The sequence below is a fragment of the Oryzias latipes genome, chromosome 9 (assembly GCF_002234675.1).
Source record: "Oryzias latipes chromosome 9, ASM223467v1".
Taxonomy (NCBI): domain Eukaryota; kingdom Metazoa; phylum Chordata; class Actinopteri; order Beloniformes; family Adrianichthyidae; genus Oryzias; species Oryzias latipes.
Genome location: NC_019867.2, coordinates 6782806 through 6809003, shown reverse-complemented (window position 1 = coordinate 6809003; position 26198 = coordinate 6782806). Strand labels below are relative to the sequence as shown.

Genomic DNA, 26198 nt, shown 5'->3' with positions numbered 1-26198 from the left:
GTTGTCTGTTGTAGAGTGAGATGTTGCATCACAAATTTACAGAGACAGAAGAAGAGGAGTCTGAAAGTGCAACGCGCTGATCCTCTGACGCCTGTAAGAGCAACAACTATCCGTGTGTGGACGGCAGCCCGCGCCTTCACAGATACCAGCCTCCCTCTGGGATCAGTTTTACTTTCAGAATCATCTAGAATTAATGTAAAGCCACGGTAGCTTTTTCTGACATGCGTTCCTGTCAACGAAGCTACAAAGCTCCTGCAGCATTTGAAGAGGTGAAACTATAGAGGAGCTGGGAAGTGAAGATGAAAATACCCCCAGATCAGTTTCTAAGAGAGAAAAGGATATGAAGGAAGGAAAACAGCAAGGAAAATAACCAGAATATTGTGTACAAACAACTTATTTAGCAACAAAACATGATGAGAAAAAAGTAAAGGACAGATTAACCATAAAGAGGAGATGGGAAGTTACATTAAAGACTCATTCTGATGAAAATTGACTTTATGACATGTTCTTGTGACATTTTTCTCATGATAGAAGACATATATCAGGAAAACTAGTTATTTTTCCCCAAATTGTTGTGAATCAGAAACAGCTGTAAAGCGTAAAGATCCTTGCTCCGTTTCATTCTAATGCATTCACTTGTAGACAACCAGACCCATGTACGTTTTTGTTTTCCTCAACTGGCGTCCGGCTGGATATCTCCAGAATTGCTCGCCATTTTTGTTGAACCAGTAATCTCAGATGGGGGTTGTGAGGGGCTGGAAGCTAATGGGTGAGCGTGTAAACAGATGGATGATGGGGATGAGGTGGGCTTACATGCCAACGGATTTGCTCACAACTCGGAGGTGAATTTCAAGAGAACTCCTGCTGCTCTGCAGAAACTATGTCCTAGAAAACGACCAAAGTTTTAATTTTTATTTTGGCTAAAAGCAGCATAATCATAATTAAAAGACCATTGTGTTGGAAAAATGTATCTAAGTTATCTTATATATGCTTTTATGCATTACCTAGCTATTTACAGTCAGGACCATAACTATTTGGACAGAGACACATTCTTTCTCATTTTGTTTCTGTACATTATCACAGTGAATTTTAAATAAAACAACTCAGATGCCATTGAAGTGCAGACTTTCAGCTTTTACTCCATGGGTTGAACAAAAAGATTGCATCAAAATGTGAAAAACTAAAGCATTTTTTAAACACAATCTCTTCATTTCATGGGCTCGTAAGTAATTGGGCAAATGAAATAACTGAAAACAAAATGGTCATTACTAACATTTGGTTGAAAAGCCTTTGTTGGCAATGACAGCCTGAAGTCTTGAACTCATGGACATCACCAGATGCTGGGTTTTCTCCTTCTGAATGCTCTGCCAGGCCTTCACTGCAGCGGCTTTCAGTTGCTGTCTGTTTGTGGGCCTTTCTGTCTGAAGTTTAGTCTTCAACAAGTGAAATGCTGCTCAATTGGGTTCAGATCAGGTGTCTGACTTGGCCATTCAAGAATATTCCACTTCTTTGCTTTAATAAACTCCTGAGTTGCTTTGGCTGTATGTTTTGGGTCGTTGTCCGTCTGTATAATAAAACGCCGCCCAATCAGTTTGGCTGCATTCACCTGGATCTGCGCAGACAGTATGTCTCTGAACACCCCAGAATTCATTGGACTGATTCTGTCCTGTGTCTCGTCTTCAATAAACACTAATGTCCCAGTGCTAGCAGCCATGCACGCCCAGACCATCACATCTGCTTCACTCATAATGACATAACAAGGGAATTACCCACACCTGCCCCTGCAACAGCATGGAAGTCAATTGTCCAATTACTTATGAGCCCATGAAATGAAGGGATTGTGTTTAAAAAAATGCTTTATTTTTTCACATTTTTATGCAATCTTTTGTTCAACCCATGGAGTAAAAGCTGAAAGTCTGCACTTCACTGGCATCTGAGTTGTTTCATTTAAAATTCACTGTGATAATGTACAGAAACAAAATAAGAAAGGATGTGTCTCTGTCCAAATATTTATGGTCCTGACTGTAGGTACTATGATCATACATGCAGAAGTGTCTGTGTCCAAGTTTGTTTCACAGGAAGGTGAAGGTGAAACTCTTAGGAGGAGACAGACTATCTTAGCGTCTTCCCAGCATCAGCGTGAAGGCTATGTGTTATCTGTGTCAAGACTGGAATCGAGGGCCTCTCTGTATCAATTATCCGTGAGAAAACACTTTGCAGGTCCAAAGATGATGTGAGAAGACTGTGAAAAGACGGACATGTTGCAATTAATGTTTTCTGATAGCGCTGCAGCTGTGTTTTATCTGTTTCCCTCCTTAGAGCTCAGCGCATGTGTAAATTAGGGAATACCCAACAAACTTAAAAAAAGAGGAGGCGATATAATATGCACCAGATCACTGTAACTGATGTAATTGCAGTAGATTTGTTCCACCAATGCAGCGTTCATGACTCCACCTTTGGGGGCTACAGACTTTGGTTGGTAACTATGAAAGACTTTGATTTGCAGAACACATTTTAGAAAGGTTTACAGGGTTTTGTGTCAAAAGCTTGAAAGACTCTATCCAAAAATATCCAACCAATGTCTTCTAAACATATTTTTATTAGTATTAATTTGGTTAAATAACACAATTAACTTGTCTCTGCAAATGTTCTGACTCTGAAGGAAGACTGGTCTATTCTCTGTGTTAGGCCGAGTAAGAAGTTGCCTTCATCTGTGTGTTAAGGCTTAAACAACATTCAATGTGGTGTTAAAGACGCTCTTTCAAAAGTTAACATTGCATAACTTTCCTGACTCCATTAGTCTCATGGTTCTATTGGTGTTTATTTTGATTGTTTAATAGGAGGACTAATGCTGTACTTGTTTATGTATTTGTGTTAAAATGACACCCCTTTAACACGAGTACCTTCTGGCCTCGACGGCGCTCTCCAGTTCTTGGGCTTTGCGAGCAGCCGTGCACAGAATGGGATCCGGAACGTCAGCGAGCTTGGCCACGTTCAGGCCGTAGCTTTGCCCTGCAGCTCCTTCTGTTAAGTTGTAGAGGAAGGTGATGAACTCTGGCTGAACGTCTCCATCTGCAAGTACACATAGTTATCGCTGTCCTCGATGTAAGATGGTCCTTGATGAATCTTAAAGTGATTGTAGAATATACCTTTGGTATCAGAAGAGATGTGCGTCTCGTTGAGTAAGAACGCCATGTGGAAGTTGGACACATGATCAGGATACATGCGCTCCAGCTCACACAGAGGAGGATAATGGGTCACAAAGAGAGTAAAGGATTTCACCTGAAATAGACATTAAAGAGTCAAGCCTAAAGACTTAAACGACTCTGGTATTCAGTTTTTTTCAACCCCTTTAGCTTTAGAATGTTAATGATCCAGATGGCAGAAAAAAAGGTATTTTACCTGCTCAGATAAGAAAATTACAAACAATTTGTGGACATTTTCATTGATTAACCAAATTATTGTTTTTCTCTTTTTATTATAAACATTACAACTTCTAATCCTATTTTTCCTTCCTTTTATGTCGATTCACATCTTCAGCAAACTTCAACTGGTTTTATTCATGCATCCCTCCCTCCCTCCCTCCATCCATCCTCAGGACCTAATGAATTCCCTTTCTGGGTTATGGGGCTGCTGTTGGGCAAAGGGTGGAGCACGCCCTGAACAGGTCGCCCGTCAGTTGCAGGGCTTGAGTGGTTTCAGTCATTCAAATATCAAAATATTCCGGTTATTGTGGGCATTATAACTCATCAGCAATTCCTTTAGTAAACTACAGTTTTTCAGCATTTTCAACAAAACTGCATCGATTTTTGTCAAATATTGAATAAGCAAAGCATTAAAAAAGCTTCAAACAACTGTGTAAACAAATACTGTCAGTTAAGGCATTGATTCAAATATTTGTTTACTTTGTTCAATGGAGTTGTTGAAATAATTTTCTAATCTACCTAACCTCAAAATAAATGTAAGTAATTTAATGCTGTTTTCATGCAGTGGGCATGCATGTTCAGCTAACTCCCTTCAAGATGCATTTCCACTCATAACTGTGGGGCTCGAAACACTGTTCAGACTTTATAATGCAGCGGAGAGATGAAATAATAAAACTTTTGTACAACTTTTTGATATTTGCTTTAATTTCTGAAATCCAGCTGTTTGATAAGAGTTAATGTTTCCCTTCTTCTCCTGCATTTACAGTAGGAGGGAAAGATAAAACTTTCAGTGCATCGGATGGTCTTCAGTACAGTACGAGGCGATCAAAAGATTTTTTTTCCTTCTTCCAATAACTTCAGTGCTGTTTTTTTACAGTTTTTCAAGCAAAATGGAGGCATTTTGGTCAATTTAAAAATACACAGCTCTCAAACTGTGGTTTTAATTATTTCTCCTCAATAGATCCAATTTGAAGACTCACTTCACCTGATGTACCACGTTATTTTAAATAAGATTATTCCTGTTTCTAAATGGTTGGTTTTAACTTGTTGTAACAACATACTTCCGCTTCAAGACATAAATGGCTCTAAAGGCTGGGAATCCTAAAAAGGTTGAATAATTTTTGAAGGTAAAATGGATTTGGACATTTCTTTAAAGAGTCTGTCAATTGCTAATAAGCCCTTGTTTTGAATGGAAAACAGCTGAGCAGAACATGAGCTTCTTTGTCTTTTAATTTTTTTTTTTTGCTTTTAGGAACCAAACAGGCCCCAACTTCTCTGTTTGGACTCTGATTTCTCTTTATTCAAAGCAAACAGCCTAAATTTGAATGTTTATGACAGAACTGAAGGCTAGTTTTTTCACTTCACAAAGAAAAACAAAACATTAGAAATAATTATAAAACCATTTCACCCCCCACTTAAATGTCAGATACTTTTAGGAACATTTGTCACTTTATTTTATGCAAGAGTTCTGCTGTTTTACACAGAAAAGGACTAAAAAGGTAAAGAGTCATTTAACGCATTACGACTCTGATTCTAGTGCTTTACTCCTATTCAATAATAATATATAAACCAAGTCTAAGTAGCTGCTTCTTAAAAATCTTTACACAGATAAAGGTATCTGCTATTAACCAGAATTATAATTACAAAAATTATTTATGATTTCTTAGTAAATGTATTTTGACTTACATACTTTTCACCGTACTTTCATTCTTTTTTAGGTTGTTTTTCAGCATATTTTAAGTTGCAGTTCGCCTTTTTAGGGCTTAAAGGCTTTGAATCCTTAATTTCTGCCCTTTTTTTAAAAAGATTTTAGTTTTTTCTTTCAGCATTCCTTTTTGTTAATCATTTAGAGAATTTGAGGGGCTTTCCAGGATGGAGACAGAATTATAGAGAAGTTTACAAAAGCAATTAAATGTTAAGATGAGAAACAAGAAGGAGGAGTACAGCCAAAAGCTGGAGCTCAAGCAGAACGTCGTTAGACAAGTGGTCTGGAGAGTGGCAGAGCAGAGATCACATGCTCGAAGCATAAGGAATTGGAAAGAATCTACACAGAGCCAAATCACAGAACATGTTCTCCAAAAGCTTGAAGCTTAGCATCCTCCAGCCAAAAGGATCTCCCGCCTATCCTTGACCTAACATTTTGACTGTCACACCCTAACTGCTTGATCTTTTAACTCAGTCATGGATCTTAGTACTGATCCATCAAGGATTCCATCCATGTTCTTCATCTGTCCTGTCTGTGTCCATGATCCATTTTTCTTTTACCAGTTTCAACTTTATTCGCCTGGATTCTCACTTATTCTGTTCAGTCTTGTTTGTTTTTGCATTACACTTGAGTATCACCTCCGTGTGGGCGGGCTCTTTGTGGCAAAGCAGAAAAAACACAAAACACCTAGCGCTGTTCTCTGTTAACGAGGCAGTCTAGTCCACATCAACTCAGCTCAACTGAAATAGAGGAAGAACTGTAACTCAAAGCCACAGTGTGATACGCCACAAAACAACTTCAATTCAGCACTAATGGAGATGCACCAAGAGTCAGCTGCAGGTTAAACTGGTGTTGGACTCAGAGTCTTGAAGGCTTGTGCAGATAAGTGTGTGGAATTCACCTTTTCATCCCAAATCTGACCCAGAGGGTTCCAGTCCTACTGAAGACATCCTGCTTTACTCCACTCCACTTCAAAAGAATTCGTAACGGCAAAAAACTACAGAACTGCTTCTCCAACATCAATCATCGTGAAATTGTTAGAGGGACGCATACTGGTCCTGTTAACTCAGCAAACGAGCTCCTCCAAGGATCCACTGCAGTTATATTTGCTGATTAAGTTTGTTGTTCTGATCAGGACCGATGCTTTGCATCTTTGTTGATAATTATAAAGTCGTCTTCAAAGAAAAATTGATGCCACAGCAGTTAGTTGTGCGGGATCACAGGGGGGATGCAGGAGCACATCCCAGGAACACCCTGGACAGTTCTCCAGTCCACTGCTGATTGACTACCCCACACATTAATAGACAATTTAGAGTCACAGACAACCTAAGACGCATGTCTTTGAACTGTGGAAGGACACCCAAGTATCCAGAGAAAACCCACGCGTGCCCAGAGAAAACTCCACACAGAATCCCAGCCAGGGTTTGGACCAAGGCCTGTTAGCCAAAAGGGAAGAGAGCTAACAGTTAAACAATGACAGTTCCTTGTTGCTCACTATGTACCGTTTTCCTACAACTTTCAACAGGTTTATACTACTATATATAAACTATACTACTATATATAAACTATACTACTATACTATAATACTGATAGTCTTTTATCTCTTTGAAGGTTTCAACTCACCCTGCTCACCTGACTTTTTATTGTGCTTGTTCAGCAAATTTTGGTCTTTTAGTTTTTAAGCTAATTTGGAATCTACCCCTCTAAAACGCAACAATCTAGCTTTTTTTTAACAAATTTTGCTGAAAATTACTACACTTTCAGGTTTCAGCATTTATAGCTTCTTCGTGTAAACTTTAGCAGCATAACCCAGATATTTTCCACAGGAAGTAAAGTTTATCCGGTAGCATTCATAATTATTTTAGTGTGATTTTGAAAACTAAATACCACATAAAACTTTGAACAGTAAGTGCAATTATTAGACAACAATGTTTGCTAAAGTGTTTGTCAAATGTGTATGAAAGTCACATGCATTGATGTGCCTGTGTCTTACCCACTTCACCCTTACGTGTTGTAAACATCTTGGCTACAACCGCTTCCCCAAGCGGTCTAGGATCTTGATATTTTGCCTGGTCCACCTGTGTGTCACGTACAGGTTTACCCATTTTTCACCCCCGTATCTACTCGTAAGGGCAGTTGTGACTAAGGCTCAAATTAAAGAAGACACACTTATTCCGTCATTTCCACAAAGATTTAGCGAAAAGACAAACAACAAAACGAAAATACTTAAAAGACAACCTAACCGATAGCTACACTGATTGAGTTTGTAACTTCATGCTGAGTCTTCAAGCTTTGCGAGATTTTGTGTTTTCCCTCTATCTGTCATGCCACCTCTCTCTTCTGCCCAATTAAAGACCTCTAGATTCTTTGAAAATCAAAGTGACAGCATTTTTAGTGGATGCTTGTTATGCCAAACACAGCAGGAGGCTGTTTGGCATCATACAAAAGGTCTGTACACCAATGCCCTGACTCCTGAGAGGATGGCATTGTTCACTGGACGAAGTGTAATGAATTTCCTTTTGGATGCATTATCTGAGACACCTTTCATGCATTAAGCTTTTAATTACACGTAAAACTGAAATTATCAACATTGTCAAAACCTAAAACAGTAGTAGACAATAGTTCTAAGAAATGCAGCAACTAACTCATTACTTACTCAATAAACTGGCAAACAGAAAAGTAAAATGTAAAACATTCTCAGAATCTGAACTGATAAAACCAACCATACAGTGAGCGAATGAGAAGCAATACTAATTGAATGAAATCTAGATCTTAATCCAACAGGAAGTCTTTTCTGGAAAATAAAAAACAAAGGTCCGTGGCTGATTTCAGTGCCGTAAAGCTGATTTATCAGCTGCAATAAACAAAGCCGGAACCTAATTATCAATGATTTATTGTCCTTTATACTCGAAAGCATCCAAGCTATCATTAAATCCACCTCCCATGTACAAAAGCGCTAACAGGAATGTTATCAACAAGTTTTTCAGTTTTACTGTGCCTGCTTAAAAATAAACTCAAACCTTTTTGAGTACAGTTTTGTCGACAACCTCCAAATTTAAACTGTTAAACAAAAAGCTTTTATGTGTCAGTTTGTCCCATTAAGGCTTTTATAGTTTTGCCAGAGGCACATTATACAGTAAATGTCCTCCTTAATGATTCTGTGTAATACTCAACACCAAAAAAAATTCAGTGATAGACCTAAAATTATTTTGTTAGCACTGAACTATTTCCAAATAGATTAGGTATGAAAGAGCTCTTCCCTTCCGCTCGTTGCCACATTAGAACATCGGTAAGTGCTGGTGTTAATCATTTACTGTTATCATAATGGTGACAATTAAAAAAAAAGGGAATAGGAAGGAGAGAAACAAAGCAGTGACCATGATTGTGGAACTGAACCTGAATATCGCAGCAGGCAGAAAACTCCACAATCAGCCAACTAACCAGCGGAAATAGGAAAGGTCACATGTCACTAGTAATACTACAGAGTGAAAGAGATGGGCTGTTTCATTATTACATGCTCCAAGCAAGGATACGTAGATGTGACCCTGCTGAGACGCACGTACAGCTCATCAATAAGAGCGCGTCCACGCAGAATAGGCAGCAGCTTCTGCTGCAGTCACAGATAAAAGCAAAGCAAGAAGGGCAGAACGGGGCTGCAGTCAGGATAATGATCCGATTATGTGTTAATGGCAGATCATTACACCCAACCACAGGGGGAAGCCAGAACTTTGCTTTGCACAGCAACCATCTCATGACCCTACAGCAGAAACAATAATCAATTATAGCTATTAAACATTTAATGGTGGTTAATTGTAAGAATGAAATGATTGAAGATGATGCTGAAATTAATACTTTAGTTTTATGTTTATTTAGAGAACTTTATTTATATAGATCACATTCATTTTTCATCATCAACTCTGTGTCTTTTATCTGGAGCAACAACCCCTATAAACGCAACACTTTAGTAGATCAGACAGTTTGACGTAAAATTCTTTCTCGTTTCTAACGTACTATTATGTGTTTGAGCTGAATCTACAGTTACTAAATACAAAGAAGAAGTAAAAGGATGAAAACAATCAATGTTGACCTGAAGGCATATCCCTTCAGAGAAGAATCGCCGTTCACTGAGTCGCACGGGGGGGGTATGGCAGCAATTTTTACATCAGATGCCCTTCCTGATCCAACCCTGTTTTATCCAGGCAGGGGACTCATCATGGGGATGGAACCCTGGATTCACATGTGCCACTCATGCACTTAACCAATTGAGGCATTCAGCTACAATGAAAACGATCACTGACTCTTTGTTTTTAATGTTGGTTGTTTTTTTTTTTTTTTGCTTTCTTTTTCAGTAGTAAGATTGGACTTGAGTACTTTATCTTCATTCATAACTTCATTCTTTTTCATATTGACTTAGTAAAATAATCTGGAGAACTTTGAGTTAAAAAGAGAAGTCAATGACCAAATAAACGTGCCTGAGCTCTCTGGTAACAAAAAGGACTTGGACTCCGTTTTGGATGCAGCTTGTAAACACAACTGTCAAATAACAATGTTTTTATTTTTCCACTTAACTTAAAAACATGAAGTAAAATGTGCACTTTAGGATCCAACAAAAGAACATTTCATTTACTGCATTATACACCTTTTTCTGGTTTTACAATAAGATATACATTTTTCATCAGTATGCTAAGAAATAACTATGCAAACCTGCTTGTTAATCCGCTTTATTAAAACTTGCAATATTGAGGTATTTTGGTCAAGTAAACGGCACCACAGAGGGCTGAAAAAACAAAGATCACTGCTCAGTGCAAGACCAGAGCATGCAAAGTTGTAGGACATGTGTGGTGGGAGATCCAAGCATCAGCATGACAGCAGCAGACCATTTACTCCCACATGGAGTGATATGTTGCTCGGAGAACGCGCATATTAGTCTGCAGCCAAAAGTGAGCTTCTGGGTGTTCGAGACCTCCAGGGAGACCACATGAGTAAAGCTGGGCATGATCGTCCTTTCCTGCTGTCACTGATGCATTTAAAATTAAAATAAAAAACAGGCTTGAACTTTTTCCTTTTGGACCACATCAAAACCAGAATGCTTGTGGAGTCATTTCCAAACAGTTTGTTTACTAATAGCTTTGCCATTCCCTATTAAAAAAAAAGATTGCTGAAAAAGAAATTTTGGAAATCAGGCTTGAGATAATTTAGTCATAAATTATTCTGAAACTGTCTTGTTGCAGAGATTAGAAGTTTGTTGTGGGTAAGGAGCAGCTGAGGTTGTGTGCAGTTCAGAACAGTTTTTCTTATGGGAGACATTCTATTTCTTTATTAAACCCATGTTGAGTTCTTAATATGATTTTTATTTCTTCTTGCCACATGCAAACTCTAACCGAGTTCCTTTCTAGCTCTGGAACACATTTTCTCAACAGAGCAGTTCATTCTCACGCAGCAGAATGTGGTTTCACATTCTCAAAGCTGGAAGCTTCTTGTTTTGTGGAGGCAGCTTCCAGCTCACACTCAGGAGTCGTACATTCAGGCTTATGGGTACGTCTTACCCAACTCTTTTCTCGATACTGACTAAGCTGAGGAACTTCTTCACATTTTTTGATTCCATCTAAGACTTGGACTTTTTCTCTGTTAAGCTGGAAGCCGTGGTTCAGAATTTTCTGATTTTTTGTCCGCTTACCCACAACTGATCAGACGGATGTCTGACCAAAGTTCAATTATGACAAAGTTCCTTCTATGTAAAACAGACATATTATCTTAAATATGACAAGCTGTGTTCTGTTCTTCCTCACTTATTTATCTGCATTCAAATTTCCATTATTATGGGTGTTGCAAAACCCATCTAGGCTCTTAAACACTTCATGGGAGATTTTTAAGGACAAGAAGAATGTGCATCTGAGTTGAAGACGGATCGATCTGACTTTTGGCATGAAGATTAGTCAAGTAAAGAAGGAAAGAAAGCAGCAGAATAAAAAGGTAATAGAAAAAAAATGGCACCAAAATATTCCAGAGCTATGAAAGTTTTTTTTAGTAATGCTTTATATAAAGGTTTCTTAATAATCTAGTTATAACGACCACAATTAATGTGTTTTAAGCCTTTTTTAGGACATTTATAAGACAATAAATATTTATAGATGTCTTACAAAAACAATGCGGCTTAAAAAGACATTTATCTGCAGTTGAAGATGTCTTACTAATTCCTTAGTTGTTAATATGTTCTTCATAAAAACATTTAGATGCTTTACGAACATCTAAATGTTTCTAATAATATGCCCATAAAGACATTTATTAGTATTTGAAGATGTTTAACAAATGCCCCATGGTTGTTAGTATATTTCTTATACGCAATTAATTAATATAATAACTGTGTCTTTAAGAACACTTTAATTGTTTTGCAGCCCCCCAGTCTAAAGCGTGACCAATGTATTCATATTTCTATATTCCTTTTATTAATAGACATATCAACTAAGGTCTTTCTTAATAGCTAATTGAGTGTTCTGCAGCCTCTTAATTGATTAAAAGTGAGGGCTTTCCCTGCCATAAAAAAAAACACAACATAGTATGAAAAACTAACTGTACAACATTAAGTCAATCCCCAAACATACAACACTTGGAACACATATCTAATACTTGTCGATGTCTTCTAACTCGATTCTTAAGAAATCTTTTTATAAAGTGTTACTGCTTCTTTCTCAAAAGAATAGCATCTTTTTTTCCCCTTTACTTTATTTTACGTTTCCTTAAATAGTCATGCTTTTCTTAAACAAATCCATGTTGTTACACAAGAAGTGGAATGCTTCCTCCTCCTCAGCCTCACCAGCATCTGCTGGCTGCATAAACTCTGCTGATCATTTCAAGCTGAACTAAAACTGATATCCTGACAAGGCAAATTTTTGACAACCTGAGTTTCAAGTTAAGACACGTTTTCATCTCAAGTTGAACATCATAATCAATTCAAAAAATTTAGGCTAAAATGTGCTAAATGATCAACATTTAAAGAAGTATTTCTTGCAAATGAACATTTGGGAGTTTCCTCTGCAAAAAGGTGGGTCTGGATTAGGCCTGCACAATATACCGCAAATTTATCGTTATCGCAATATCCAGCTCTGCAATAGGCATATCGCAAAAGACTGCGAATATCGCAATAAATCGTAAACCCAAAATGTGTTAAAACAATCTTATGGCAGCTTGACGCTTTTAACGAATCAAATAAATCCCTTTATGCTTTGACCAATCAGATGGACGCCTTCCCATTGTTTACCAATCAGATGGAGGTCTATTATGTTAGATGTTTGTCACCTATGTCGATGAGGGTCATTTGGAGTATAATTTTAAACTGTTGCAATGAAATGGGAATGATGTTTTTGGCATTTTTCTATTTTTTTATATACCGCAAATTATATCGTTATCGCAAGATTAATCTCTAATATCGCATATCGCAAGTTTTCCTCATATCGTGCAGCCCTAGTCTGGATAAAGATCTTTTTAAAAAGTTGGGAGCTAGAAAAATGCTGGCTCCAAAACGCTCAAGTACTCAATATCGATGGAGACTGAAAAGGCAATTGATGCTAAAGCGAGTGAGTAGAATGCTGTATTATGGTGATCACTGTTCAAGGTATGGTGTGGAAGGCTTTTCTCAAAAGGTATTGTACGATTACTTCTGACAGCCAGATGAAAAAAGACAGACAAGACAGCTGGGGATGCGCTAATCCATGACTGGATCTACACCAAACAGAGCCCTTCAAATGCTAAATTTAATCCATGCCCCCTTAGGTCATCCCGGAACATCTGATCTGACAAATCCTTTCTTTCTACAAAAGCTTTGGCGTGGTGGACAACACAAATACATACGCACACATATGTAAAATAATTTAAGCACAGGATGCAAAGCGGAAGAGGAGCAATAAACTGCTGGAATTTAAAGACCCACTCCAATAAAATTTGTGTTTTTAACATGTTCTTGTGGCATTTTTTAAACTCAAAATTGCACTCTGTAGTGTTTCTTAATTTAACTGGCTGAGAATCAGGAGTAGACAAAAAAAAGCGTCCACAAGCTCACGGCTCTCAGCGACAGAGAAGGGCACCAACAGTCCCGCCCACAATTTCTGATGAACTACTGCGGCTCTGAAGAAACTACATCCAAGAAAAAGACACATGCTTTTTGATTTGAGTGAAAATCTGGAACGCTTTTAAAATAGACCAAAGATGACGGTAGTGGATCTTTAAAGATAAAATCCTTTGTGGAAGGTTTCATTCACTGATGTAGCTTATCACTAATTTAACAGATGCGCGCAAAAAAACTACAATATCCAAGAAACACAAGCATATGTTTTAAAGAGCTGAATACTGCGAAAAAAACATCTTTCAAGGAGACCTCAACTTCATCTGCCTCTCCAGTGTGATGACGTCTGGTTTCTATTGTCCTCACTCTGTCATGAATAATACCTCAAACCAGCCTCGTCTTGGTTGAGTTTCTCAATACGAGCCATTCCTTTGCAAAAAACTACAAAGCCATACACAGACTTTAACATTTTTGTTTCTTATGTTCTTCAGATGGGGTTATTGAGCCACATTTTGATCTTATTTAGCAACATTTTCTTTTGGTTGCCAATACTTATATCTACAGAGCCTTGTTGTACCGATAATAAATATCCCAAAACAGCAGAAGAATAAAAAATAAAAAAAGGTGTTGTGTGCATCATGTAAGACAAAAGTATACACTGCGTGAGAGACCCATCTTTTAGAGAACAGATTATTAAGGTTGATCATGTGGAGAGCCAGATGAGGACTAAAGATTGCTCTGCCTTTAAGAACTTATTCAGACAGTAATGCAGCTGTGCATGTGGAAGGGAGGCGGGGCCGTCATTCTTAAAGCAGTGCTGATTTGAATTATAGATGATGCTTTGGATGTTAGAAGATCCTTAATCTGTAAAGAATGAACAGCTGCGAGGCACAATCCCTGAAACAGAGATGCAGACATAGGACTTTTGTGGTCTGTGATAATAAAAGTATTTAGTAAAAATACAGTTGCGTAGTTAATCTAGCCACAGGGGTTGCAAGCCAGTAACTTCTGTGCCGGTCCCAAGCCCGGATAAATAGAGAGGGTTGCGTCAGGAAGGGCATCCGGCGTAAAAATTGCCAAAATAACCATGCGAATCATCCACAACACTTTAGACATACCGGATCGGTCGAGGCCCGGGTTAACAACGACCGCCACCGATGCTGTTAACCTACAGGGTGTCGGTGGAAATTTGACTACTGTTGGTCGAAGAAAGAGGGGAGGCAGAAGGGTCCGTTGCCAGAGAGAGAAGGGAAAAGGCAGGAACATAGGTTTGAGAATAGGGACTCTTAACGTTGGCACAATGACAGGGAAAGGCAGAGAGCTGGCAGACATGATGGAGAGAAGGAAGGTAGATGTACTGTGTGTGCAGGAGACAAGGTGGAAGGGCAGCAAGGCACGTAGTATTGGAGGAGGATACAAACTATTCTATCATGGTGTTGATAGGAAGAGAAACGGGGTAGGAGTGATTCTGAAGGGGGAGTTTGTAAACAGTGTTCTAGAGGTGAAAAGAGTCTCAGACAGGATGATGAGCCTAAAGTTAGAAATTGAAGGGGTGATGGTGAATGTAGTCAGTGGGTATGCGCCACAGGTTGGCTGTGAGTTAGAAGTGAAGGAGAGATTCTGGAGTGAGTTGGATGAGGTCATAGAGAGTTTTCCCAGAGGAGAGAGAGTTGTTATTGGAGCAGACTTTAATGGGCATGTTGGTGAGGGCAACAGAGGTGATGAGGAGGTGATGGGCAGGTTTGGTGTGAAGGAAAGGAATCTGGAGGGACAGATGGTGGTGGACTTTGCGAAGAGGATGGAAATGGCTGTAGTCAACACTTACTTCCAGAAGAGAGAGGAACATAGAGTGACATACAGAAGTGGAGGTAGGAGTACTCAGGTGGACTACATCCTATGTAGACGAGGTCATTTGAGAGAGGTTAATGACTGCAAAGTGGTGGTAGGAGAGAGTGTAGCCAGACAGCACCGCATGGTGGTGTGTAAGATGACTCTGGAGGTCAGGAAGAAGAAGATAGGGAAAACAGAAAAGAAGACCAAGTGGTGGAAGCTACAGAATGAAGAAACTTGTGAGGAATTTAGGCAGAAGTTGAGGCAGGTCCTGGGTGGTCAGGATGAACTTCCAGATGACTGGGAAACTACAGCAGAGATTATCAGGGAAACAGGTAGGAAGGTGCTAGGTGTGTCATCTGGAAAGAGGAAAGACGGTAAAGACACTTGGTGGTGGAATGAGGAAGTACAGGAATGCGTCCAGAGGAAGAGGTTGGCTAAAAGGAAGTGGGATGTAGAAAGGACTGAGGAAGGTAGACAGGAGTACAAGGAAGCGCAGCGTAGAGTGAAGAGAGAGGTGGCAAAGGCCAAACAGAAGGCTTACGATGAGCTTTATGACAGGTTAGACACAAAGGAAGGAGAGAAGGACTTGTACAGGCTAGCCAGACAGAGAGACAGAGATGGGAAGGACGTGCAACAGATAAGGGCGATTAAGGACAGAGATGGAAAGGTGCTAACAACCCAAGAGAGTGTACAGAAAAGATGGAAGGAGTATTTTGAGGAGCTGATGAACGAGGAAAATGACAGGGAAAGAAGGGAGGAAGATGTGGTTGTTGTGGAGCAGGAAGTAGCAGAGATTGGAAAGGATGAGGTTAGGAAGGCTCTGAAAAGGATGAAGAGCGGAAAGGCCGTTGGTCCTGATGACGTACCTGTGGAGGTATGGAAGTGCTTAGGAGAGACAGCAGTGGAATTTCTAACAAGGTTGTTCAATAGGATTTTAGAGAGTGAGAAGATGCCTGAGGAATGGAGGAGAAGCGTTCTGGTCCCGATCTTTAAGAACAAGGGTGACACGCAGAACTGCAGCAACTATAGAGGAATAAAGTTGATGAGCCACACAATGAAGCTGTGGGAAAGAGTAGTGGAAGCCAGGCTTAGGAAGAAGGTGGAGATTTGTGAGCAGCAGTATGGTTTCATGCCCCGTAAGAGCACCACTGATGCCATTTTTGCTTTGAGAATGTTGATGGAAAAGTACAGAGAAGGTCAGAAGGAGCTGCATTGTGTGTTCGTAGATTTAGAGAAGGCGTATGACAGGGTGCCGAGGGAGGAGCTGTGGTACTGTATGAGGTCGTCTGGAGTGGCAGAGAAGTATGTCAGAGTAGTTCAGGACATGTATGAGAGAAGTATGACGGTGGTGAGATGTGCTGTAGGTCAGACAGAGGAGTTCAAGGTGGAGCTGGGACTACACCAAGGATCAGCTTTGAGTCCTTTTTTGTTTGCTATGCTGATGGACAGGCTGACAGACGAGGTAAGACAGGAATCTCCCTGGACAATGATGTTTGCGGATGACATTGTAACTTGCAGTGAGAGTAGAGAGCAGGTGGAGGAACAGCTAGAGAGGTGGAGGTTTGCTCTGGAAAGAAGAGGTATGAAGGTCAGTCGTAGTAAGACAGAATACATGTGTCTGAACGAGAGGGATCAAGGTAGAAGCGTTAGGTTACAGGGGACTGAGGTGAAGAAGGTGCAGGAGTTTAAGTACTTGGGGTCAACAGTTCAGTGTGATGGGGATTGTGGAAAAGAGGTGAAGAGGCGAGTGCAGGCAGGTTGGAGCGGTTGGAGGAAAGTGTCAGGAGTGTTGTGTGACAGAAGAGTGCCAGCAAGACTCAAAGGAAAGGTGTACAAGACAGTGGTGAGACCAGCTCTGCTCTATGGGTTAGAGACGGTAGCAGTGAGACAGAGACAAGAGGCTGAGATGGAGGTAGCGGAGATGAAGATGTTGAGGTTCTCCTTAGGAGTGACCAGGTTAGACAGGATAAGGAACGAGTACATCAGAGGGACGGCTCACGTTGCCTGTGTTAGCGACAAAGTCAGAGAAGCCAGACTGAGATGGTTTGGACATGTTCAGAGGAGGGTTAGTGGATATATTGGTAGAAGGATGTTGGAGATGGAGCTGCCTGGCCGGAGGGCAAGAGGACGGCCAAAGAGGAGATATATGGATGTCTTAACAGAGGACATGAAGTTGGCTAACGTTAGAGTAGAAGATGTTCATGATAGAGTGAGGTGGAAAAGGATGATTCGCTGTGGCGACCCCTGATGGGAAAAGCCGAAAGAGAAAGAAGAAGAAGTAAAAATACAGTTGCGGCAGGTTTTCTTGTGTTTTTCTGGTGTTGATAGCTTACATTTCTTATTTCTTCCCCTCGCTCAGAGTCTCAACATTTTTGTTCTGAAAACACCCAACAGGCTTCGGATTGTAACAGGTACCATAATCCAGGCAGATCATTCCCGCAACTGTTTTCATGGTGTCAGAGGGTAAAACATTTAACTCACACTGATTTACAAGAGGCTTACAACACCTTCTTTACCTGCAACTTGAGATGCAGATTTAAGGCTTTCAAAGCTAAAAAATATCACTCTCCCTCAATGCCGTCTTTATTGTTTATTGAAAAACATGGCAACTCTTATTTTATACCTTTTAGAAGTTATTACATTACAGGGAAATTATAACACGAATCTCATTTTGGGCTGTAAAACCCCTCACTACAAACTTTATGCTCTTTTATCTGACAGATATTCATATTTTAACACTTTTCTCTTTTGTTTATAATCTAAATCATCATAGAAAAAAGTGAACGCATTCTGTACAGAAAACATCTGCTGCTCTGCATAAAGTGTGTCCTCAAATGAAACAACAGTTTTTTTAATATTCGCTAAAAATGGCATATTCATTATTAAAAGATCAATAGGAACACTTTGAAAATAGATTAAAAGATAGTTTAAGTGAGACTTTAAATCCACGATTTGATTCAATTTCCCGTATTTTTTCAGGCAAAAGCAAGGCTTTTCTTATAGTCCTTAAAGTAGGAATTCACAATCTCATGTGTGTTGTTTGTGTCTGAATGAGGTTCCTGTGGGACTCCTCCTCCTCCTACCTGCCCGGTGGTGCGAGAATCTCAGAAGAACAACCGTTAAGGATAAAAACTTTCAGCAGTGGAGTGCACTTCAAACGCTGTTAGAAACTGCTGATGTCAAAATACTCTAGATCACTGACCAATCCATGGAGCATCATCAGTAAATTAGGTATCCAGGGGTCCCTCCTCTTTTCTAGGACACTATACGGTCTCACTGAAAATATCGACTTAACAGATCTTGCTTGTGTTTGATCCCATTTCTGCTTTGTGAGCAGTTTTTAATCGTCTGAAGCTGCGCCAGTGGTTGGTCTCACAGCGAAACAATCACAGCAGGCTGCAGGCTCCAACAACATGCATTCAAACACAAATGCTCCAATTACAAGCGGTAAAAACATTGTTTTAACAACATGTCTGTCGATAAAATCAGTGCTCCTGACCACTTTTAGGACCCATCACCCCAAAGAAACCCAACGCAGTTATTTTTGAAAAAAAACTAAAAACTGAAACATGATCAGAACAGGTTTGTGTCAAATTTGAATCAAAACACATGCAGACAGCTCTGCTGCATAAACATCTGTTGTCCGTAGAGCTTATATCAGTAATTACAAAGCAACTAAAACATTAAGCCTTGAAATCATATTTATTTTATTTAAAAAAATAAAAGCTCAAAGTATGGCTAAAAGCGGCATCATTATAATTAACTGTTAACGCTTTTAACCCTAGAGAACTATGGCCGGGTGGTTTTCACCCGAGCAAAACTATTTACATGAATTTCAATACGTCGTGTGTAAAGGAAACCTTCTTCAAGGAAGTCTCACATGTCCCAGGAATGGGTGGAGCAAATACCAAGTTTCTAGTATTATTTTATTGTTTTTTAGGAATTTTTGGTTGTCAAATTCCTAATTTTTTAGTATTTTTTGAACATCTTTTTAGGAACTTCCCAAGTTGTTCTTTTTAATTTTGTTACACATATCACAGTTGAAAATAAAAGAAAACCACTCTAATTTATCATGTGTCGACATGTTTTGATCTCTTTTTTGTGACAAGTACTTTTCGTTGATTATATTATATCGGGTAAAAATTACCCGGCAAAAGGGATGGTATAACTTTTAATAGCAAAAGTGATTAAAATATGATTGGATTGTTAGACTGCACCCTTTTCTGTGACTGCACTCATGAGGGCCTGTACATGAGATTCATCAAAGTTTGGTCTGCTCACTGGTCTGGTTATTGGTGCAGGTGCTGAAAGTCCCCTGTATGTTAAACATCTAATGGTGACTGCAGAAAACTCTTACAGCTGTTTATCTCAAACAAGCAAAGATACTTTGGTACTTTGTACTGTACTTGTATGTAACTGTACTTGTGTTAACTTTGCTGTCACATTTTTGTCTGTAGTTATTGACTTTGTTTTAATGCTTGGAACAAAAATAATAATCAACAAAAATAAATTGCCTTTTTCAGACCAGTGATTTCTTCAAAATATTTTTTGAATGCTCATATTAATTAGTTGACCGGTTCTTGCAAAAATACAATTGTAACTTTCACAATACCCAGAGTAGTCTATCTTTTATTCAATCTGTTTATTACGTACAATATATATTATCTTAAAGGCTGTGAAAAAAGCAAACATTTTTGTAAATTTCTGCCGGGGCTCAATTGTTTCTGTTGCCCTCATTTATCAAATATAATTTGCATTAATATTCAGATAGGAGACACTTACGTGTCTGATGAAGTACTCCAGAGTGGCATAAGCGATGGCGATGCCATCATGAGTGCTTGTCCCTCGTCCCAGTTCATCCAGGATGACCAAAGAGCGCTCTGTCGCTCGGGAAATGATCTCTGAAGCTTCTGTGAGCTCCTCCATGAATGTGCTGCGCCCTTTGTAGATGTTATCTGAAGCTCCCATCCTAAAGCAGACGCAGTCACAATGCAAGTGAGAGGTTAGAGGAACACTGAGAGACAAAGTATAACTAACTGCTTTTCTGACCACAAATTCTTACACGGATGGAGAAAGCAGATCACTACATATTTTCTGCAACAGATTAAAGAATGTGGCATGAACGCAACCAAAAAACACAGACTGAGAGACTTACACTTGTTTGTACCATTTTGTACATTTTAGGATTTAAAAATAAGAAAACATTTTATTTAAAGTCATGGCCACATGTTTTGCGCGTCTCGGCAGCCCCACAGACCCACTTCTTAAATCTTAAATCTGCCTTTTTGCTGCTCTGACAGACATTCTGCACCTATGAATGAACCACCAACAGGGGTTACCATGGTTACAACACACATGCCAGGAAAGAGGAGTGGCAGACATGCTGTGGCTTTTCATTCGCAAATACAAGGTGTGTGTCTTTGTGCGTGCTTTAAACTGAAGGGCGATTGTGACAGATCTCACACTACAAGGTAGAATTAGTAGCCAGAATTAGATCATTGAGTTTGTCCACTGGATGAGGGGACGCCCACAAGAAAAAACTGATCCAAAAGATTTTTTTTTTAAAAATGCATTTTTAAGGACCTCACAGCTCTTGATAAATCATCATTCTCTACTTTTTTAAGTGTTTGCCAAATAAAGATATACCTTTTTTTATTTTCTTTATGAACTGAAATGCCTTAATCTACTAGTATTTGCATCTGTTAATTGTTTAGATCTGAAAAGACATCTCATAATGCAGCTAAGGTTACTTTAAACTAGTGGCGCAAAGTCTCGAAGGCCCAAACTTGGCCCCCCCTAGAAGAAAACTGTTTCAAGAATAGCGGTGCAAGAGAAGACTGAAATGATCTATAAATATGCACAAATATGCACAAAGGTGTCACTTTATAAATCATGATATCTGTTACGTTGAGCTCAGTCCAAATTTGTGGCGCCATTTTATTTCCTGAATTTCGGCACATCCTAACCGTGTCGGCTTTAGAACTGCATGTCCTACTTAGTGGTAAAGTCCTCTCAATATCTGTGCACCGCCTACAAGATGGCACAGGCGCTCTGACACGGGAGATTATAAAAAGTCAGGAACAAATGTGTCGGTGTGTGCTGCATTTTACCACATGCTCAACATGTGTAAAACACCCACCTACAGTAGGTGTTTCTGTTACCCAGAGACCCATTGGCAGGAAAACTCAACACTTTTGGAGATGAATCAAAATTTGTTATTTCAAAAGGAAAAATATGGTTCATAAAAAGGGTTTATAGAAATTACATTTTTTAGGACAATTTAAGAGAATTGTAGGGAAAACAAAATGAAATCACTGCTACAAGTCCACGGTCAATTAAAGGTCCTTGCAAAACACTGTTTTACATTCTGCTTCCTCTCGCTGTTTCCATAACAACCATGAAAGGCATGGAAGAATGCGCTCTGCAACCTTCAGGACTCAATGCCGGCAAGAAAGCAGAACAGCTGCATGTTTGCGCTTCTACGCGTGCATCTGTGAGCTACTGCGATACACAAACATGCACTCCGGGCTGCAGCCATGCTCCAAGAACAATCACTAACAGAATTATCTTCAAACTGTTGTCAGGCAGAGCAGCAGGAAAATGAAAGCACAGGTTTAATCTAGTTTAGTCCCTTTGTCCTGTTTCACAATGAATCCCTGACACCAACATGACATCTCTTAAAACACAGACAGGATGGATGTTTCATTGCCAAGTCGGCTCATTCTGCCTTCTTCAGCTTTTCTCACAAGTAATTTCTTACTGCTGTGTTGATGGTAACAGACACCAAGGCAGTTTTTCCTCACCTCTTACACCGGTTGATAGGAAGAACAAAAACGGTCTAATTCGACGCTAACCGGACAATCAAAAACCAAGAGGTGATAAAGAGGGGCCAGAGGGGATATTAATTAGCATCAAGTTCAGTGACAAAGACAATATTAGCATCTATCCCTGATCATTTATCTGACCTACCAAATGAAAGGACACTAAACCGAACACAAACTGATTCATAAAATTTAATTTGTCATTGTCAAATCCATTTTTGGCCCTTTTTGTTAATCGTTTATATGAAAAAAGTGCTGTGATGTGCCCAGTGACTCGAGGTTAAAGTGGAATTATATATCTGTATATGTATGTGACTGCTTCCAGTCTTTTTTCTTCATGTTTAAAAAAACGAAAGACATAAATAGTGATAGAAGACGACTGGCACTTTGTCACACTTTTTCCAAATATGTTTTTTTCCCTTTGGTGATCCAGTTAAAGAACAATTCCTTTATGAGCTAAACATTCGATTAACCTTTATTTCAAAATAAACGTACCAAAACCTTCTTTAATAATATTTTAGGCTTTCAACTACTTCATATTAAAATTTAAAACTGAATTTATTTTGTGAATTTGCCTCTAAAGAAATACAACAGGTGACGAGTGTGTACTTTTTTTTTAACGGGAGTCCGTCGTCCTCGATCATAATCGATCACTTCTAGTCTCACATCATTGATTAGAACACAGGAATGCAGAAAGCAATAGAGACTTGGACTGAACTTTGTCGATCCCAAAGGATTTGTTTATTAGAAGAAAAAAGCCAAGTTGTTAACAATATTTAAAGGTTTGTAGGTCATTTTCTAAGCTTTCCACCAACCTCCAACTTATTACAATCGTTATTTAGTATTAGGGTAAAAATTGATTTTGTCCTTTTTTTCTTTTAGTATATTTTATTCACAGACTATGAGGTTTTGCTCCTTTACCACGCATTTTCAAATACTTCATAATTATTATTTATTCAAATAAAGTCAAATTTTACATATTTGTGGTCTTTTCATTAATTTTAAGCACCCAAATAGCAGCTGCATTAAGCAATACTTTTTTAAGCACCAATTATAGAGATATTTTTTTTTTACACCATTTACTGGTAAGACTTTCTGTTTTAGTATTTTTTTATTTCATTATATTGACCAGACACACCAATACAGGGGAGTTTAGAACCCTGTTTGTGAAACTTAAAGTTACGTTTTTATTTGATGTGTTATTAGAATTTGTTTGAGTTAAATAATCGAATTATATTCTTAAATAAATAATCTTTTTAACGCATTCAAAAAAACAAAAAAGAAAGAAAATATCAATACAACCCCAAAACCCACATTTTGATAATTATGAGTTGAGCTCATAGCATTTTCGGCTACTTATAACAACAGCCAATATATCTCCCAGCATTCTTTGCTTCTTTCCACATAAATATCAAAACTCCTCAACCTCCACACTCAACATTTTAAGTTAAATCAGATCAAAGAATACATTTTAAAAAATAAAATAAAATCCTTTCATATTTTCCTGCTTTTTTGTGTGTTTTTTAAACAACATGCATGATTTGTACTCAGAGACACAGATGCCTTAGGTGTGCCGAGATTTTGGCTCCCACTGGTTTAATACATGGAAACATACTTAAGCTCACAAAAAAGACAATTACACACATCTGCAAGCCATTACATCTAATAACATGGTACAGAGAGGCCTGAGTAAAAGAACGCTTGTGTTTCACACTAGCACGTATAGTCAGAACTGGAAACTACATGCAGGCCTCCCTGACACTCATCATAAAGAGAATAATCATAAGGAAAGCTGATCCTCAACAAAGCCCCATTATCTGAGGGATTTGAGACGTAGTGTGCCCTCAACCAGACCAAACCATGATGAAAAAATAATCTCCAACTGTTCAAACAACTTTTGTTCATTTTTTACCACCCCTTTAAATACCTCCTCTTATGTGGTTAGCAACAAAACGGATTATAAAGGATTAGTCTGAGTGTCAGATCTAAAAATAAACTGTGTCAGACAGAGAAAGTGACACCGAATGAAGCAAAACACATGTGTATTCCCACAGTGTCTTAATGACTGACTGCACTGATAGAGACTCTTGTTGTGGTCAATATCCATGTCAACAAAGACAAATAAAAAAAATAACATTGGGTGTCTCTTTGTGACTTGATGCATGTCTATCTGTTTGAGATTATTTGAATCATTGATTTGATCCACAATCAGCCACAACACTAAAACAACCAAGGAAAAAAACGAGTTAACATTGATGTGCCTGCAGGAAAACTCCAGTGCAAAGGCAAAACCACCAGGTCTGACTAAATAAAAATCCATTTGAAGAGACTTTGTTATGTAGAAACTCTAAGTTAACAATATAAACCAAAAAATACATTTCCTAAAGTGATGGGTTTTTTTTACTGCATTGCTTGTTTTTTAATAAATGTTAATGTAGTGTAAAATGTATAAAAGTAAATTTTTGAAAGAAAACATTAAAAGCAAAACAAAGTTCCTCTTTGACTTCATTTTTTTATCTAATATCACTCAAATAAAAGTTATGTATAACACATATTTTCACCAGAAACATAAACTAAAGTTTTAAGGCCACAATAATTTTTTAAATCTATAACTCTAATCTGTTACGTGAGTGATAACATCCGACCCTTGACCTTTGTCCTTTATCAGAAATTAATGGACGACGGAGGCCTGATCGCGTCGGATGGTTGCTTCTGCGAAGTCCATTAATTTCTAAAAATCCAAACCTGGAAAGGTCTTTTCTTGCTTATAACATGTTCCATAACAAAATAAATAAATAATAAATCATTATTAATACTTTAATTGTTTCATATGTTTAAGTTTAAACTGTTTTTCCCAAAAGGCAGACAATCTAAAATGCAGTGTAGCGTGTTGTCATGGTAACGGTGGTGTAAAAGCGGTGTAAAAGGTAAAGGTTGGAAGTCTGGTACATTTTCATGAAGCCACTTTTTTAGTCATAATCAGATATTTGACTGTGCCACTATGTCACAAATTTAAATGAAAATGCCCAAAAATGTGGCTTTTCATAGCAATTATTAGGTTAGAAAATTAAATAATTACAGGTCATAGCTATTTAATCGGACAAAAATAATGAAGCGGATGACAGCACTAATGACATCTTTCTTAAACATCTAATATTTACACTATTAAATAACTGTGATTGTGCTCTTACCTGGTGTAAATACCATCAAGTAATCCCAAACAGGCCTCAGAGGCCGGAACAAAGGAGCCTATCTGAGCCATGATGCAGATCAGTGCGACCTGTCGGATATAGGAGCTCTTGCCCCCCATGTTAGGACCGGTGATTATCATAGTTCTCTTGCCATCCCCCTTAATGACGAGAGAAGTGTGGAGAACAGTAAATATGACATGAACAGAAGGCAAACAGGGAGAAACAGCATAAGATATCTGCATGTTGTCCTGATCAGCAAAGGAGGTGGGTGGACTGAAAGCTTGGCTTCTCTTCCTACTGGCTTCTGCTTCTCCTGCAAGATTAACCTACACCCACTCCAGCACTGAGCGAGGAAGTGAGTGTGTGGGTACCAGTGCTGTTTCAGTCTCCACGTGTCTTAGTGTGTTTCTCAATAGGCAATTGTCACTTGTGTCTCTTTGTTACAGAATTCTCTTGATATTCAAGTGTGTGTGTTTGTACCTGCAGGTCAGTGTGGTTAGGAACAAACTGGTTTTGCTCTCCCATCAGTAGGTCTATGGCTGGATGTCTGCCATCCCTGATCATTATCTGTGGCTGATCCTCACACACTTTTGGTCTGAATGCAGAGAACAGAGTCAGGTAAACATGTACTCACAGTATAACAAAACAAACCTGACATCTAATTAGGATGTGGGCATAACACATTGCAGCAAGTCTTTTACAAACAGAAAAAAGGGAAAACACATGTTCTTCTTCTTTGGTATTCTTCAGATGGTCCCCACAGAGTGTGTGTTTACACCAGAAAAAGCCCCAAGGATGTACATTGTCAAATTTTTTGGTAAATTAAAAATTAAAACATAATTCTCAAGGTAGAAGTCAGGCAAAGTTCTTTTTTAAACATGTTTAGAGTCAGTTTCTGAGGTTTTCCAGCTCCTTGAATCTTAAAAGCCTAACAATAAATGTAAGTACATTTGATGTACGCATTTGTGTGAATTATGGTCATCCGTGTGAATCCTCTACAAAGCAAGGGTTTTACAAAAAGAGGGCTTACACTAAGTGCAATGAGCCCCTTGACCCTAAAAGGAATTCAATTGAAGATGAACAAATAGTATAAAGTTAAAATGTATCGTCTTTTACACAAATAACTATTTATTTACTCTTTTTAAATGTATTTAAAAAATGTAC

The 26198-nt window shown here is 38.6% G+C and overlaps 1 protein-coding gene across 1 annotated transcript in view; it reads right to left on the bottom strand.

Annotated features, from left to right (window-relative positions):
- Nucleotides 1-26198, bottom strand: part of msh3 (mutS homolog 3) — a 50200-nt gene that overhangs the window by 604 nt on the left and 23398 nt on the right. Inside the window, exons 19-23 of the mRNA XM_004072192.4 lie at nt 25515-25629; nt 25035-25192; nt 19805-19991; nt 3150-3282; nt 2904-3072 (exon numbers count right to left, since the gene is read on the bottom strand). Of these exons, the coding sequence (XP_004072240.1) occupies nt 2904-3072; nt 3150-3282; nt 19805-19991; nt 25035-25192; nt 25515-25629 (762 nt within the window). The remainder of the gene's footprint in view (nt 1-2903; nt 3073-3149; nt 3283-19804; nt 19992-25034; nt 25193-25514; nt 25630-26198) is intronic.